Source organism: Callorhinus ursinus, unplaced genomic scaffold, assembly GCF_003265705.2.
Source record: "Callorhinus ursinus isolate GAN/ISIS: 27379988/994484 unplaced genomic scaffold, GSC_fseal_2.0 scaffold13, whole genome shotgun sequence".
Taxonomy (NCBI): Eukaryota; Metazoa; Chordata; class Mammalia; order Carnivora; family Otariidae; genus Callorhinus; species Callorhinus ursinus.
This window is the reverse complement of record NW_027397075.1, coordinates 18,833,320-18,848,384: the sequence shown is the minus strand read 5'-3', so window position 1 is coordinate 18,848,384 and position 15,065 is coordinate 18,833,320. Positions and strand designations below refer to the sequence as shown.

The following is a 15,065-nucleotide window of genomic DNA, read 5'->3' as shown; positions in this document are numbered from 1 at the left end:
AGCAGTGGAGGAAAGGTGACTGACTCTCCTCGTCTTCCTAGATCCTGCTTCCTGCCGGTCCCCTTCCTGGTCCAGGCGCCCACCTTAGCCTGCAGAAGGATGTGGGATTAGTTTAACCAGGGACTTTTCCTAGTTCCGCCCCGTAGCTCAGGTAAGGGTGACATTCCGTTCTCTTCCGGCTAGCACTTCCAGAACACGTGTCAGGCCATGGGTGAGGCCAGGCCCTGCCGCAGGCTTCCGTGGCCTGCTCTGTGTGCACCTGTCCCGCAGGGTACCCTCTGCGCAGCCAGACCCACCCCCCCCCCCCCACCCACCGGCTGTCACAGCTGTACAAACCAGGTAGCCGGCTGGTTTTCTGCCTGCTGTTTGCAGGGCAGCAGCAGATCCTTCGGGCAAGTTAGTGCCTCTGCTCCTGTCCCTGCCTTGGTTAGAACGGCCCACCTGGGGACACACAGCCAGCCCCGTGGGCTCTTACCGGAGGAAATCTGAAGCTGGCTGCGCCTCGTTATCCTGAGGCCCCTCCCTGGTTCCGTTTCTAGTGCAGTTTACCTTCCTTGCTGTTCTTGGCGGGTCTCTGCATTGTAACGTCTGCCCCTCCAGAGAGACCTGGCACAGTGGGTAAGGGCAAGGCTTGGCCAGCTTTCCATAAAGGGCCAGTGAAAACTTCTACTCTGTGGGCTCTGTGGCCGCCGTCGTTGCCCCAAATGGCGTTAGCGCGGGTACGAATGCGCACAGCTGCGTCCCCAGATGACGACTTCCACCCCGACATGGCCCGTGCACCACAGCTTGCCGGCCCTTGGGGAGCGGGGAGGGAGATCAGGCCGCATGGCTGCCCTCGTTCCAGATCCTGATCTTCAGCAGCCACGTGGGCTCTGAGCCGGTTCGTCCTATACCCTGCCCGCCCTGAATGTCCCAGAAGGCGGTGCATAAATGCAGAATATATGTTTAAAAAAATGCACCAAAACAGCCTTCAGAAGGGCCGCGACAGCTCTGACAGGGCTCAGAGCAGGTGGTGCTGGGTGCCAGGCCCCTAGCTGCCGTCACCGAGACCAGCCAGACCTCCATCCCGTCCTGGAGCAGTCTGCCTGTCCTTCACCATCTGGTGCCCCTGTCACGGTACCGGGCTGCGGGGGGGGGGGGGTCCCACGGCCGTGCTCACAGATGCCCACACCTAGGAATTCAGTTTGCTGTGGGAAAAGCCACAGGCCAGGAGGCTTCCCTCAGCAGCAGCCTGGCCCCCTGGGGTGCAAGCCAGGCAGACCCTGCCGGCAGGGGTCACCGCCCCCCCCCCACCGTTGGCTCTTCTGCATGCATGGTGTGTGCAGGGGGGGGCACACGGCTTCCCCCTCCCCCCACTCCCTCCAGTGATGGATTTGGGCTGAGCATTCAGGTGCATCTGGAGGTGGCCTAGGATGTAACACTGACCTCGGGCTGATCAGCCATCAGCTCGGTGCCTATTACGTATAGAAGAATTCACACCACGATGCTAGGAGAGTGGGTTTTTGTTTTTTTTAACATTGAAACAAATCAGACAGTTACAAGAATTGTACAAAAATGAACAGCCTGTGGTGAGCCCTCAGATCTAACCAGGTGACACTGGCACATTCATCTCCTTCCACAAAAGCCTCTGGGCCTGGAGGGGGAAAGAGGGGCCCCCACACACCAACTTGTAGCACGGACTGCTCCTGACCCCTTCCGCGGGTCCAGAAACTTCCACTTGTCCACAGTGCACAGCCCAGCCCAAGAGCAGGCAGGACCTCATCCAGTGAAACAGGGCTTTTGCCAGCACCGCTCGCAGCACAGGCTCGTGCAAAGGGCACAAAACACAAAGTTCATTCTAGAAACACACAAGCCTCATCCTATATGTACGTTCAGGCTTCTCCGTATTTCGGGTAGTGAGGATCCCCCGGCAGTCCCATCCCCCTCCGCTAGCGTGCCCAGGAGGGAAACCACCGGGCAGGGGGCTCACGGGGTGGGCTGTGCCGCCCGCTGCTTGCAGTAGTTGCTGTAAGCCTCCTCAAACATGGCCTTGCAGGGGAAGCGGGCCTTCAGCTTGGAGCAGATGAGGAAGGAGCCCCCCATCTTCCTGTGCAGGGAGTAGGTCTCCTCGGGGGGCGGGATGAGCCGGTGCTTCAACATGATAGGGATCAGGTTGTGGATCTTCTCGGTGGTGCTCTGCGTGCCAAAGTCGAAGGGTTCCTCCGAGGCGAAGGCCTCCCCCAGGATGAGGATGGCGTCCAGGTGGGCATCCTCCATGGCCTGGGCGGGGGGGGGCGCGCTGAGGGTCAGTGGGGCCACGCCCTGGCACGGAGCTGTCCCACCAGGTGGCATTGAAGGGGAGGAGGCTCAAAGGGGGAGTCTGATGATTAATGAGATTAAGGAACAGTAGCTGGGGCAAGCCTGCTGTGTGCCCCAGTCTCGCGTGAGGCAGGGCGGGCAGGGGCTCCGGGCACAGCAGGGCGGCCAAAGCCTGACAGCCTGGAGGCCTGGCTGCGGGCCTGTGCACCCCTCCTGAGGGTGGCCCAGACGCCCAGCCTCCCCCCTGGCAAGGAGGGGAAAGGGCTGCTCTCTCGGGGAATTCTGGTAACAGTCCAGGGAACAGGAACACAGACCGGTGCCCCCACACTTAAAGGGCCGCAGAGCCGGCTCCAGGCCCCTGCCGGCCAGCCCCCAGACCTCAGAAGGGGGGCCAGGCTGTGCCCTCCCCCCACACTCACCAAGCCCCAGCTCCAGATCTACAGGTGGGCGGGAGGGAGTTGCATGGGCTTCCTGACTGACCCATCCCCAGAGGCTCCAATCACGCCTCATCCCACCCCGCCCAGGACGCCCAGGGAACAGGGGTGAAGGCAGACCCAAGGAGAGTTCTCCAGGGCACTGACACCTCTCACTTCATTTCTTAAGTCAAAGTTTGGGGGAAAAGCAGCCCACTGCCCACCCTCCCCACGAGTGGGGCCTGTGGCGCTCCAAAGGCCACGGGGAGCTGACCTTGACCTCATAGCCGGTGAGGAACTTCATCTCTATGGACTTCTTCAGCACCGCCTCCCTGTCCCTGTCTGCAGCTGCCCTGATGATCTGGGCAGACACCCAGGAGGGGCCGTGAGCGGCAGGGGAGGAGGCGCTCCCGGGGGCCAGGGAGCTCCCAATGCCCCCCCACCCTTGTCCCCTTCACTCCTTCCAAGCCCCCAGCCTGTGAGCCCGACGGGCCTCGTCGTCACCCATGGTCACCGGGGGTGGGAGGACAGCAGCCCCGTCACCCTCCCCCCTCCCAGTGTCCCCTGGGCCGACCCCAGGCCCCGGCCCCCCCCCCTGACCTGAATGTAGAGGTCCGTGAAGGATCGGTCATATTCCCGAGTTGCCCCAAAGTCCAGAAGAGCTACCTGGGAAGGAGCAATACTGGAGGGGTTTAGCCTGGTGGAGCAGGGGCCAAAACCCCCGATTGCAGAGACCCCTCTCCAGTCAAGTTCCCAGGGGTTCACCTTGTGCAGCTGAGGGTCATAGAAGAAGTTGGACCAGTTGGGGTCTGTCTGCATGAAATGGAACTCGAACAGCTCTCTCAGGCACAGGACCAGGATGTTGTAGCAGATCTGGGGGGGCAGGGGTGCAGGGAGCAGCCCTGGTCATGGTGGCACCAGGCCGACTCTGGGGCCTGGGGAACCCCCTCCCGCCCTCCCCCCTCTTCCGGCCACCCCGCCCGCTGCCCACACGAGGACTCTTGACTCCAGGTGTCCCTGGCAGGAGGAACACAACAGCCCTCTCTGTCCCCTTCATCCCTAGAAGCAGCACCTCGGGGCCCAGGGCCAGGGTCAGACACACCTCGTTCCGGATCTCCTGGCTCAGCCCCTCAGCCTGGTCCAAGGGGAAGCCGGACACCAGCTCTGTGGTCAGCACGTGGGGGCTGCACAGCTCGTCCACAATCTCGGGCACGTAGAAGAAGGGGTGGTCCTTCAGCAGCTCCCTGGTGGGCGGCTTGGGGCAGTCACACCCTGGCCCCAGAGCCTCCCAACCCTCACTCTGGGGACAAAACTTGGCCACAACCCCAGTCCCCAATTGCCACCACCCACCCCTCAGAGCTGCAGGGGCCTTCACCCACCCCGGGGGCTGCCTCGAGCGGCCCCTCTGTCTCCGGTGTGGGAGCTGCCGGCCGCAAGCCCCACCTGAACTTCCGGGCGCAGGCAGCCTCTCGCTGGTAGTCACACTCCAGGGCCAGCTCCCGCCTCAGCACATCGATCAGGTGCTCAGGGAACAGGCCTGCGCCAGGGAGGAGGGTGTCAGCGGGGGCTGGGGGCTCCCCAAGGCAGCCCCCATAGGTCCCCAGAGCCTGTCCTGCATGCCTGCCCTTGACCCCGCGGCCAGTCTCAGACCTTCAGGAAGCATGTTGCTCATGTTCAGCACGGCCATGAGGTTGTTGACGTCACTGTTGATGCTCTGGGCCACACCGGGGTACTGCAGGGGGAGCAGAGGGGTCCCGGGCAGGCAGGGCCGGGCCCTGTGAGGGAGCCCTGCTCTCCCAGCCCAGTCCCACCCAGACCCCATACCTTGGGCGAGTGACAGATATGACCCTATGATGCTGCCAGGACCTCCCAGGTCCCCTCATGACTTCATTCTCCACCATCTGCCCCTCCCCTGCCAAGCAGTCAGGGCCCCATCCCCCCTGAGCAGACACTGACTTGTCCCCTGGCCCCGCCCAGACCAAGCTCACAGGGAGGCTGTTCTACCTGCACTCACTCAGCAGGTACTTCCCAGTGCCCAGTGCTGAGCAAACACAGGCGCTGCCCTGCAGAGGGGGCGCACGGGGATGTAGGGTGAGGAGACCCCAACATTGCAGGGCCTGAGCCCAGCCCTCTGCAACCCCCACAGGGGTAGATGCACACACCGGGTGCCTACCTGGATCTTCATGGCCACCTCGCGGCCGCCCTTCATGCGAGCCAGGTGCACCTGCCCGATGGAGGCAGCCGCAAAGGGCCGTTCCTCGAAGTACTCCAGCTTGTCCCGCCAGCCGGGTCCGAGGTCACTGTTGAGCGTTTTCTGGTGGGAGGAGCCAGGGAGGGGCTGTGAGCATAGTGTATGCCGGGACACCCTGAGATGCACCCCCAGGCTGCCCCCTCCCACAGGTTGCCACAGCTGCCGCCCAAGGCGGGGAAGGGGTGGCAGAGGACCCAGACCTCCCCCCGCCCCCAGGCCCTGTCCGCTCACCATCATCTGCTTCAGCGGCATGAAGTCCGCGCTCTGCCTCACCCGCTCGAATATCTTGGCCAGGTGGGGGTTGATGAAAGCATCATCTGGAAGGTACCAGAAGTCAGCAGAGGGCTACCCCTCAGAAGGCAGGCGCATGGGTCAGGAGCAGAGCAGCCCCTTCCACGGCCCCCAGGCTGTGTACGAAGGCTCCAGGGAGGACAGAGGGCCCTGGGCTGGGCTGTGCGCACTCCCGGGGCACCACAGCCAACAACAGAGGCCGGAGACAGCCTCCCCCGGGGTGCAGGGGGCGTCCGTGCAGCCCAAGGGCCCCTGCATGGGGCAGCAGGTGCTGTGGCTTGCTAACTCACCAGTGACTTGAGAAGGTGGATTTCTTAGAAATAATAGGCAAAGCTTTTTGGGATTATAAAAGCAGCAAATTTCAGAAGTGGAGTAAGAGCTCAGAAACACCCAGAACCTGATCACCTACAGAGAACAGTTTTTCCCCTTCTGACGCTATTCCTAATGCATCTCTTTGGAGCGTGGCGGCCCCTCACAAGGCCGCTGCGGCCGGCTTTCCTCACATGGTGGTTTCCCGCGGTTGTCAGCGTTCTGAAATGCTTTGCCACGCACCAAGGGCAGGAGCGTGACGTCCTGCACACAAGTCCCGAGAGCCGCCGCCTCAGCCACCTGCTGCTCGCTCGGGGCTGTGTGTTCAGGCCACGGAGGATGCTTCAAGAACGCTCCTCCCGTGCAGAGCCCGGCACACATCTCTGACACTGTCCTTGCGAGGAGTCACCACACAGGGGTCCTGCACTTGGGGCTGGCTCGTGAAAGGACTGCAGACGCACCCCGCCTGCCCCGGGGATTAACTCCATCCTAGGCCCTCCGTGAGCCCAGCTGCGCGCCCAGGAGGGGACTCGTCTTCAAACCTCCCCCCCCCCCCGGCCCCCCCCCCCCCCGCACCCTCTGGCCCCCACACGTGGCAGTAGGGGGCGCTGGCAGCAGCAGGACTCTCGCCAACTTGGGAGATGTTAGGATCACCTCCAGAGATGCCAAAACACCCACAACGAAGCAAGAAAAACCACCACGGGCTCCTACTTAAGATGTTTTTAAACATCCTGGCTGCTCAACAGCCAGAACTTAAGCAAGAGGGGTCAGTGGTGGGGGAACATCCCCCCAGTCCCCTCCGGAGTGGGGCCCCCACGGCTCCAGACCCCAACGTGCACTCACCCTGGATGCTGAGCATCTGGCCCAGCTTGAGCGCTGCCCCGCGCACCTTGCACAGCGTTCGCACGATGCGCTCCGCATTCGCCTCTGACAGGAAGGGGCTGGAATCCAGCACGGCCTTCTTCCCTGCGGGCAGGAGCCAGGTCAGCACGTGCCCGCCCGTCGCCTCCCGGGGTGTCTGCAGGCCTCACCCGACCCGGCCACGTGGGCGCCCGTGGGGTCACCACAGCTCGTCTCATCACTCGGCCCGGGGCACCAGGGAGCCTGAGTGCACCCCAGCCCATCACCTCCAGGCTCCAGCCTCATAAAAACAGGGACAATACAGAACTTAGGGGTATGGGGGATTTTCAAGTGCAGCGTGAAGAAACAGGAGCCCTCACACTGGCTCCAGCCTCCTGAGCGCCCCTAAAACCAGCAATGCAACTTACACTCCATGCCGCATACTCACCTGCCCGGTGCTGTGGAAGGCCCTTCAGGACCACCCAGATCTCCCAGGCCTGACTCCAGCAGCCCCCCAACACATGCACGCACACACATTTACACACGCGGAGCCCCTCCCTCCATATCCTTCCCTGGGGCCTGATGGGGACAGCACAGAAGGCCATAGCGGCACGTAAGGGGCGGGCACCAGGAGGGAGGGACCTGGAGGGACCCACGTGAGGACGCCGTCACTGTCCCTCCCACCCACATACAGGACAAAGGTCACCTGTACCCCTGAGGTCACTACAAGGCAAGCTGGCACAGGAGGGGGGCGTTCTCCGGGGAGGAGAGCACAGGGTCAAGGATAGCACTCAGCCGGCTGCTGTCTGCCTCCCCATCTGCCCACGGAGGCCCCCGCAGTACAGTAACCTCATGGGTGCAGATGACCTTTGTCCAATACGACCAGGGGTGGTAGGCTGCAGGGTGAGGACGTGGGGGGGGCTGCTACCGCGTGGCCACAAGGACGTCAGGACCCGCTGTGGCGGCTGCCCCCTCACCTCAACCCCAGCACAGGCCGGCCCCAGTAACAAGTCCACCCTGGTCAGGAACCCCCTCCCCCCAGCTCTTCCAGCCCTGGGACACCCACTGCTTTCCCTGCACTCCGTCCTGTGAGCCTGGTTAGATCTCTGCCCACAGCTGTCCCCACGGTGCCTGGCACTGTCCTCAGCACTCGGAGTGGGGGAGCCGCGTCCTCCAGGAAGGAACTCCGCCCCAGGGGCTGCGTCCAGCCTGGCCTCTGACAGATGGGGGGTGGGGGGGGACATGGGGACTAAGCCTCAGGGACATTCAGTTTGCAGACAAGAAGCCCCCGAGAGCAACCGCGGATCGTCTGCCCCCCAAGGGCAGCTGCGTGAGGCCGGACCTGCCCCGGGAGCTGGGCCGAGAAGGGGCCCCACATCACCCCCTTGCCCTGAGCCAGAGCTGAGAGAACAGGGGCCCCTCTGTGCACTGCCCCCCCCCCAAACCCTGGGCCCCAGTGGAAAGGCAGGGAGGAGGAGGGAGGCTGAGGAGGCAGACCTGCGATCCCCCCCACCCCACAGCCCTGGGTTGCCTACAGCACTCCTGAGATTTGGGGACCCGGCCCTCTCAGGCATTCCAGGCAGCCCCTCCCCACAGCCCAGAGGTACATGCTCCTGTCTGGGCATGGCCAGTTCTGAGACCTGCCTGGGGGAGCTGGGCCGTGGTGGGCAGGCCTCCCACTCAGGAGAGGCTCTGCTGGGGCCGAGCGGGCTGGGCTGGTCAGCATCCTCCAGGCCATGGGTGCCAGAGCCCACTCAGAGCTGGAATGCAGCCTCGGGGCTGCCCAGGCCCCCCAACCCTGGCTCTCAGGCCATGGTCCCTAGGCCCCTTGACCCCCAGCCAGGGTCACCACTTCCCTGCTGAAGGTCACCACCTGTAACCTTGGAGCCAGTCCTGCCTCTTCTCTGCTTGGCCGAGGTGCCCCAGGAGCAGCCAGTTTCTGGGGGCAGAGTGGGGGGGTGCGGAGGACATTGGCTTCTCATTCCAGAGAAAGCCAGGCTTCGTTTCCCAAAGTGTCTCAGCACCAACACTAAAAATACCCTCGCTAAACCCTCTCTGTCCTCCAGCCCCTTCCAAGGACACTCGATGTGCCCTGGGCACCCTGTTCTCTGGCCTGTGGGGACACGCCACTGGCCTTTCTCCATGAGGCCCCTCGTCCCCACAGGAGGGTCTTGCAGGTGAAGAGGGGTCATCCAGGTGTATGGCAGGCTCCCCTCAGGGCCCCCAGCTGGGGCTTCAGGGGTCACAGTGCAATAGCACGGTGGGGTTTCCCTGGGGAACCCCCCAGAAAGGAGATGATGTTCCCTGAATGGGCTGGGGGGCACCCAGCCCAGATCTTCAAATACATTTGGAGAAATCCACCGAGCAGAGGGCTCTCCCAGCACCATTCTCGGGACTCCAGGGAAGGGAAAGCCCCCTACACCCCGAGCTGCCCCCTGACCCAACGTCACGGCATCATGAGCACCACAAAATTCAGAGCAGCCAGTCTGCCGAACTTTCTCCATGGTCCCACCCTGACCTGGCCACCAGGACTAGGGAGGGCTGACGGTTGTGACCTGACCTCACGGCCCCTGGGAGGCAGAGCACAGAGGAGTCATGGTGCTCACCTCAGAGACAGAGGGCAGGTGTCGGAGGCAGGGGTACCAAGGGCCCTAAGGGGTCTGGTCCAGCAGCACGGACACCCCTCACCCGCCACTCCGTGGGGAGCCCTGGGCCGCAACAGCCCCGCAGAGCAAGCCAGACGCAGGGCCCAAAGTGAATCAGAAGCGGGCAGGTGTGCCGGCCACCGGAGGAGCCGGGAAGGGCTGGGCGGGCCAGCTAGAGCAGCCTTCGGGCCACAGATGACTCCGGGGCGCCATTTATATGGAACACAGGACAGGAGACGGCCCCTGGAGGCCCACACTTCAGGAACATGGAGGGGTTGGGGGCCAAGCGGCCCACCTCCCAGGGCCCAGCTCACCTGAAGGGTCATCTGGGCGGAGGCTCTTCTTGGCTACCTCAGCCAGTGCCCCAAAGCCTAGACCCACGGCCAGACCTGAAAGGAGGAGAAGGAGTGCTGGGTGCTGGTGTGGGGACTACCCACCGCCCTCCATCCGTGAGGCCCAGAGCAGCTCACAAGGTCACCCGCCGCAGCTCCCCAGGGACCGTTGCTGACAGTCCAGACGTCCTAAGAAGGGGGAAGAGAGAGATGAGGGACACACGTGCTGTTTTCAGAGGTGTGGCGCCATCCGTGGAAAAGCTTACCCCACCCCCAGCCCCCTTGCTCGCAGGGCACGCAAAGGCCCTAAGAATGCGCATGCGTGGGACACGGTTTCCCAGCACAAACAGAACACGGAGCAGCAACGGTCCATGGGCCGAGGACATCCTGACCCCATGGGGCACCCCCTAGAACGTACAGTACAGTGACAGAAAGGAGTCACTGGTGGGAGTCAGAACAGTCTGTGAAGGCAGAGGTCAGTGTCCCGGGTCCAAGCCATGGAGACTCACCGCCCACCAGGGCCTGGAGGGTGCGGACAGTGGTCTGAGGACAACGGGGGTGGCAGACAATTTCTCATCTAAAAACTGTTTCACAATCTTCAAAATCAAAGTTCATCAATCCCTCTTTTGTCCAGAGGCCAGAAATGCCCGATCCCAGCTGTCCAGGAGAGGCCCACAGAGCACAGCAGGTGCCACTGAGGCCACACAGAAAGCCCAGGGGCCCGGTCAGGACCTACTGCCTCTACTTCAGGCACGATTCTCGCTGGTGTGGGGGCACCCGTTAGCAGAGTGGAGGACACGTGCGTGAGCGCACCGGCCACAGCAGAAGGGACAGCAGGGGCCCACAGAAGATGCCAAAGATGCCAAGGCCCGTGGGGCTGGGAGGCGGGTGGCGCAGCAGCCCCCACGCCCAGAGGCGTGAGCTCCCCCTGGCACACTGTTTAACAGGCGAGGAAACCAGCATGTGCTTCTGTATTTTCCCAGTTTTGCACAATGATTATGTGTTACTGTTATGGAAAAATACTATTGAATTTATTGAAAATTTTATTTAGCAAAAAATAATAGCCAACAAATAATAGAACAATAATTTTAAAAACCCAAAGAAGGTAACCCAACCTTACAACGTGCTTTTGCAATGTATCTTAGCTGCCATCAGGCAAGGGTGCAGCGCGCGCGTCACCAGCCCCATAGGTCACTGTGAGGCCTCAGCGGCCAACTGAGAGCACGAGCTTCCAGTGGAGCCAGGCAGCGCTCCGGCGCTCGCTGCAGACCATCACTGCTCCCATTCAATGTGGTGACAGCCTAGAGAAAGCACCAGGCCAGCCACGTGCAGAAGGGTAAGTTTTCTAGTAGCCACAGTAAAAAAAAAAAAAAAAAGGCAAAAAGAAGCATGCGAAGTGAATGCGCATCGTGTATTTTATTTAACCTAACACATCCAAAATATTACTAAGTCCTCTTGTGTGTAAAAATCATCAGAGGCATTTCACGGTTTTGTTTTGGTTTTGTACGGAATCTTCAAAATCCAGCGTGTACGCACTGAGCACGGCCTGGTTTGGCCCAGCGATGCTCCAAGCGCTCACGCATACAAGCAGCGCAGGGCAGGATGAGCCGAGCTCTGGAAGCCACAGGAAGAAGCCAGGCACCTGAAAGGGCCCTCAGGCCCACCAAGGTCATTTGGGGTCCAGGCCTCTTTTAGCTCTGACCAGCTCCAGAAGGCACTGGGCACGGAGCTGAGACCAGCGGAGAGCAGCCACGCCAATTAAACATTAACTCCCCGCTGCCTGCCCACCCCGCCCCACCCAGCACGGTATCTGCCTTTGCAAAGTAAGTGATAACAAGCAAGGTTAACCTTCAAACTACAATGACCCTCATCAAGGTCTCTCTGCATCTGCCTGCATCAAGTCCAAAGACAAGCTTCGGGTTAACGAGCCTGGCCACTGCGAGCAGAGGTGGCCCCCCAGCTCCCCTGCCCGTCGTCCCCCTCAGAAGTTCTGTCACACCCTTCCCTGGCCATTTCTAGGCTGCCGGGCAAGGCCAAAGCTCTCCAAGGGCAAGGACCTGTCATTAGATCACCAAAAGAACATTCCACAGAGACCGCCTTAGGCTCCTTCGGTGGCCTGTGAGCTCCCAGGGAGCTGGAGGTGCGGCAGCCGTTGGGCTCCCCACTGTGGCCAGCCCGGCTGCCCTGACCTTGACCTCAGGAGCTCCCACTCCAGTGAACCAAGAATAAACCAGCCCTCCCCCACCCAGCGAGCTTCCAGCCATTCTCAGAGCCTTGTTGAGTGGAAAGCACAAGGCCCAGCCAGGCTCTTCCGCTCCCAGAACCGGGTGGTATCGGAGGCCTCCGCTCAGACTCCCCGAGGCCTGGTGGGGATGCCTGGAGCCCCACTTGCTCACTCCACGTGTGACCCATTTTCTTCGGCCTCACCTCAGTCCTCCCAGTGCTCAGGGCACTGGGATCCACCATCAACTCAGCCCACATGGCCGGCCAGCAAGTCCTGCCAGAGGAGCAACCGTCCACAGAGCCAGCTCTGCGGCCCCAGGGCGGCCGTCAGCAGCCTGGCCTCTGTCCTGGACTGCGAGGAGGTGCTGGCCCCTGCCACAAAGGCTGCTAGCCTTTCTCTCAAGAACAGAGCTTTTGCAGTCAAGAAATGGAGGGGAAGCAGCAGGGTTCTCCCCAGAGACAGGAGAGCCCTGGGCCAGCTTCCCAGGCCCCCAGCTCGGCTCCTCCCTGCAGTCCCCCTGGAGGTCATCGGAGCCCAACAAGGCCACCCTGGAGCACGCTGGGCTTCGGCCCAGACCGACAGCAGAGGCCGAGAAAAGGAAAAACAAAACACCTTCCAACAAACAGCGCCGTCAGGAAGGAGGCTTGGTGAAAGGTGCCCTGGGTGGGAAGTAGCTGTACCCGCCAGAAACCCTGGGCTGTTTACAGAGCAAGACTCACGGGGGTTTCTGTGCCACAGCCCCGGGGATTTCTACGGACAACACACTGTGTGTCAGGCCCCGTTCTGGGCCCTCGCTGTCGTAACGCATCTTCTAAGCCAGAGGACACACAACGGGGTGGGGGGCAAGGACGCTGCCTTTGCAGCAAACTTCCTGAATCCTGGCCTCAGGAGACAGCACAGGGAGCAGGAAAGAGGGGCGCCGAGCTCCCTGGACTGCGTGCCCCCAGGCCGTCAGCCGCCCCCTCGCCCACACCCAGCAAGGAGCCCTGCTGCAGTCTCGGACTCCGCTCAGGGCCCTGCGCGGTCACAAGTAAGCACACGGCCGTGGGGAACAGGCCACTGAGGCACTACTTGTCACCTGAATCGGACATCACCGTATCTGCCCTGGCTTCCCTCACAGAGCTCCTCGGGGGGCAAAGCAGACTCATGCGCCTCTTGTAGAGCACCTCCTGGAGGAGCAGAAACCACGCGCCCACACCCCGGTCACCCCCACTGAGCGGGCGCTGTGGGAGGAAAGCAGGAGTGCACCCCCAGGATCCCCAGGGCCACCCACGAGCAGTCAGCCCTGCACACGGCCCACCAGCCCTGAGACCTCCGATCTGCGCGGCCTCAATGACGACTGAGTGCCCGATTGATAAAGCTCTGTGAGGGGGACGCCTGACTTCAGACAAGCGACCCTGGCGCATGGAGCCAGGGGGCTGGGCACACGGGGCTGCCACACGAGGCCCAAAGGCTCCGCCCTCCCCCCCCCCCCCCCGGGACCCCCGCCCCAGCCGCAGGTCTGGTGGCAGCGTCCCAGCAGTACAGCTCTGCTTCGCTCCTGGGCCTCCATCTGCTCCCACAGCGAGTCGGTCACCAAACTTGCTACTCAACTTCCTGTCCTTGATCTTGGGAGCATGTGCTTTGCACTTTTGCATTATTAAAACATGAGAATGGTTGCTGTAAAAAATAACCAAAACGCCAAATACGCCCAGTCACCCAGTGTTTGTTTACCGCTGGGATGGGGCCACGAGAGTGCGGGGTGAGGGCATGACAACCCCAGGGAGAGTGCATCCCCGCATGGGTCAGCGTCCCAACAGCCAATGCCGCACCTCCACCCTACACCTTATTTTCCGACAGAGAGGACACTCTTCTGTGGCCTCATCTCTTTCTTGGTATATTTCCTTTGTACTAAGACGTTACTCAGTGTTTTCACGTCCAGAGGCCCGCGACTAGCAGCAGAAACACGCGTGGACAAGTGGCGTCACATCATAACTGAAGTGGACGGAGGGTGACGAGTCCCACAGCGCCCCTCCCCCTTCCTCAAGTTTGTTTGTTTGTTTGAAACAGGCTCCACACCCAACACAGGGCTCAAACCCATGACCCCGAGATCGAGTTGACACTCCTCTGAGCCGGCCGGGCGCCCCGTGTGAACTATTTTTTTAAAGCAAAGCATTTTTCTGGGAATGAGGGTCCCTTAACTTTTCACCTTCTTAAAAATACAAGGGTTCCCAAGGGTCCGTTTGCTCTACTCGTCACTCCTGGCCCAGTCTTGTCACATCTGTTCCCTAGACCAGATTTCGCAAGCCATTCCACCCGTCGCCCTCCTCCTTCCTGCTTCTGCACAACCGGTGTCCTCCCGCCCTGGTGCCCTCGGCAGCCCCCTCGCTCCTGCCTCCCTGGCAGGACTGTAAGGTTCCTGGTGGAGGCCCGGCTGCCACAACAGTGAACGAGCGGCAGCGATCGGCTCCTTCGGAGATCAGCCTCCTCTGCCGCAGGCCTGATCCGCTAAGGTCTCCTTTCTGTCATCCTCCAGTCCTCCCTCATGTTCCAGACACACAGGACGTGGGAAGACGACGCCTCTGAAGCACGAAGTGGAAAACGGACAGAAAATACAGACAAGGACACAAGAAACACGCAGAGGACCGTGGACATGTGACACACCTAACATGTGTCGTGGGAGAGAACAGGGTACAGGAGCAGCACTGGAAGAAATGACCAGAATTCCCCCAACGCAGACGAAAGACGTTATTAAGCCACAGGTCAAAATATCCTCACCAAAGCCAATGCTTGTCCAGGGCCGCCCAACCAGGGGCCACAGGCTCAGCCGACAACCCTGGGCTCTGGGTCAACCCAGCCACTTGCAGGCGGTGGAGAGAGAGAGACCCCTGAAAGTGGTTCAGTGTGCGCACGGGGCCCAAACCATGAGCCACTCCATCGTGTGGGAGGGAGTCTCCCAGGGCTGAGGCAGGGTTTTTCCTCATCTCCTCACCCACCGAGAAGTGTCCCAAGCCAGGGGCTGCTGCAGCAGAGGGGTTGTTGGGGGAACAACTGCAGGCCTCCCCCCATTCCGCTCCCTTGGACCACCGCACCTGGGCCCCACTCTCGCCAGGCGGCCAACAGCACTATGTGCAAGTGACGTATCTTGTGCATTTTAACTTTTTTTCCATAATATATTCCGGTTTTGTGGTTTTGCATATTTTAATCTTAAGGCTCTCCTTCCTGCATGGTGTTCTCAGGGGCTTGATCGAGCTAGTGGGCGGCTCCAGTAGGTCACAGAATACTTGCTTTATCACCAGGGAGGACAACTATTTGGAGGGCAGACTCTAAGCAACCACCTCATTTTTGCCTATCAGAGGACACTCGGGCCGAAAAGCCAGCTCTTGAAAGCCCACCACCTGCCACGTTCCGTGGGAGACGAGGTATGAACTGGGTTGCCCCAGGACTTGATCTCCTTCTCCTGGAAGACGGGAGAGTGTTCTA

The 15,065-nt window shown here is 61.3% G+C and overlaps 1 protein-coding gene across 2 annotated transcripts in view; it reads right to left on the bottom strand.

Annotated features, from left to right (window-relative positions):
• Window positions 1-1,495: 1,495 nt before the first annotated feature.
• The window catches only part of COQ8A (coenzyme Q8A), a 39,904-nt gene continuing 26,334 nt past the window's right edge, over window positions 1,496-15,065 (bottom strand). For both annotated transcript variants that reach the window (XM_025877840.2, XM_025877838.2), the window contains exons 5-15: window positions 9,362-9,436; window positions 6,406-6,528; window positions 5,194-5,279; window positions 4,885-5,025; window positions 4,362-4,443; window positions 4,155-4,248; window positions 3,814-3,955; window positions 3,477-3,584; window positions 3,312-3,377; window positions 2,986-3,072; window positions 1,496-2,259 (exon numbers count right to left, since the gene is read on the bottom strand). In XM_025877840.2, coding sequence (XP_025733625.1) covers window positions 1,966-2,259; window positions 2,986-3,072; window positions 3,312-3,377; window positions 3,477-3,584; window positions 3,814-3,955; window positions 4,155-4,248; window positions 4,362-4,443; window positions 4,885-5,025; window positions 5,194-5,279; window positions 6,406-6,528; window positions 9,362-9,436 — 1,298 coding nt within the window. In that variant the 3' untranslated portion in view covers window positions 1,496-1,965. The remainder of the gene's footprint in view (window positions 2,260-2,985; window positions 3,073-3,311; window positions 3,378-3,476; window positions 3,585-3,813; window positions 3,956-4,154; window positions 4,249-4,361; window positions 4,444-4,884; window positions 5,026-5,193; window positions 5,280-6,405; window positions 6,529-9,361; window positions 9,437-15,065) is intronic.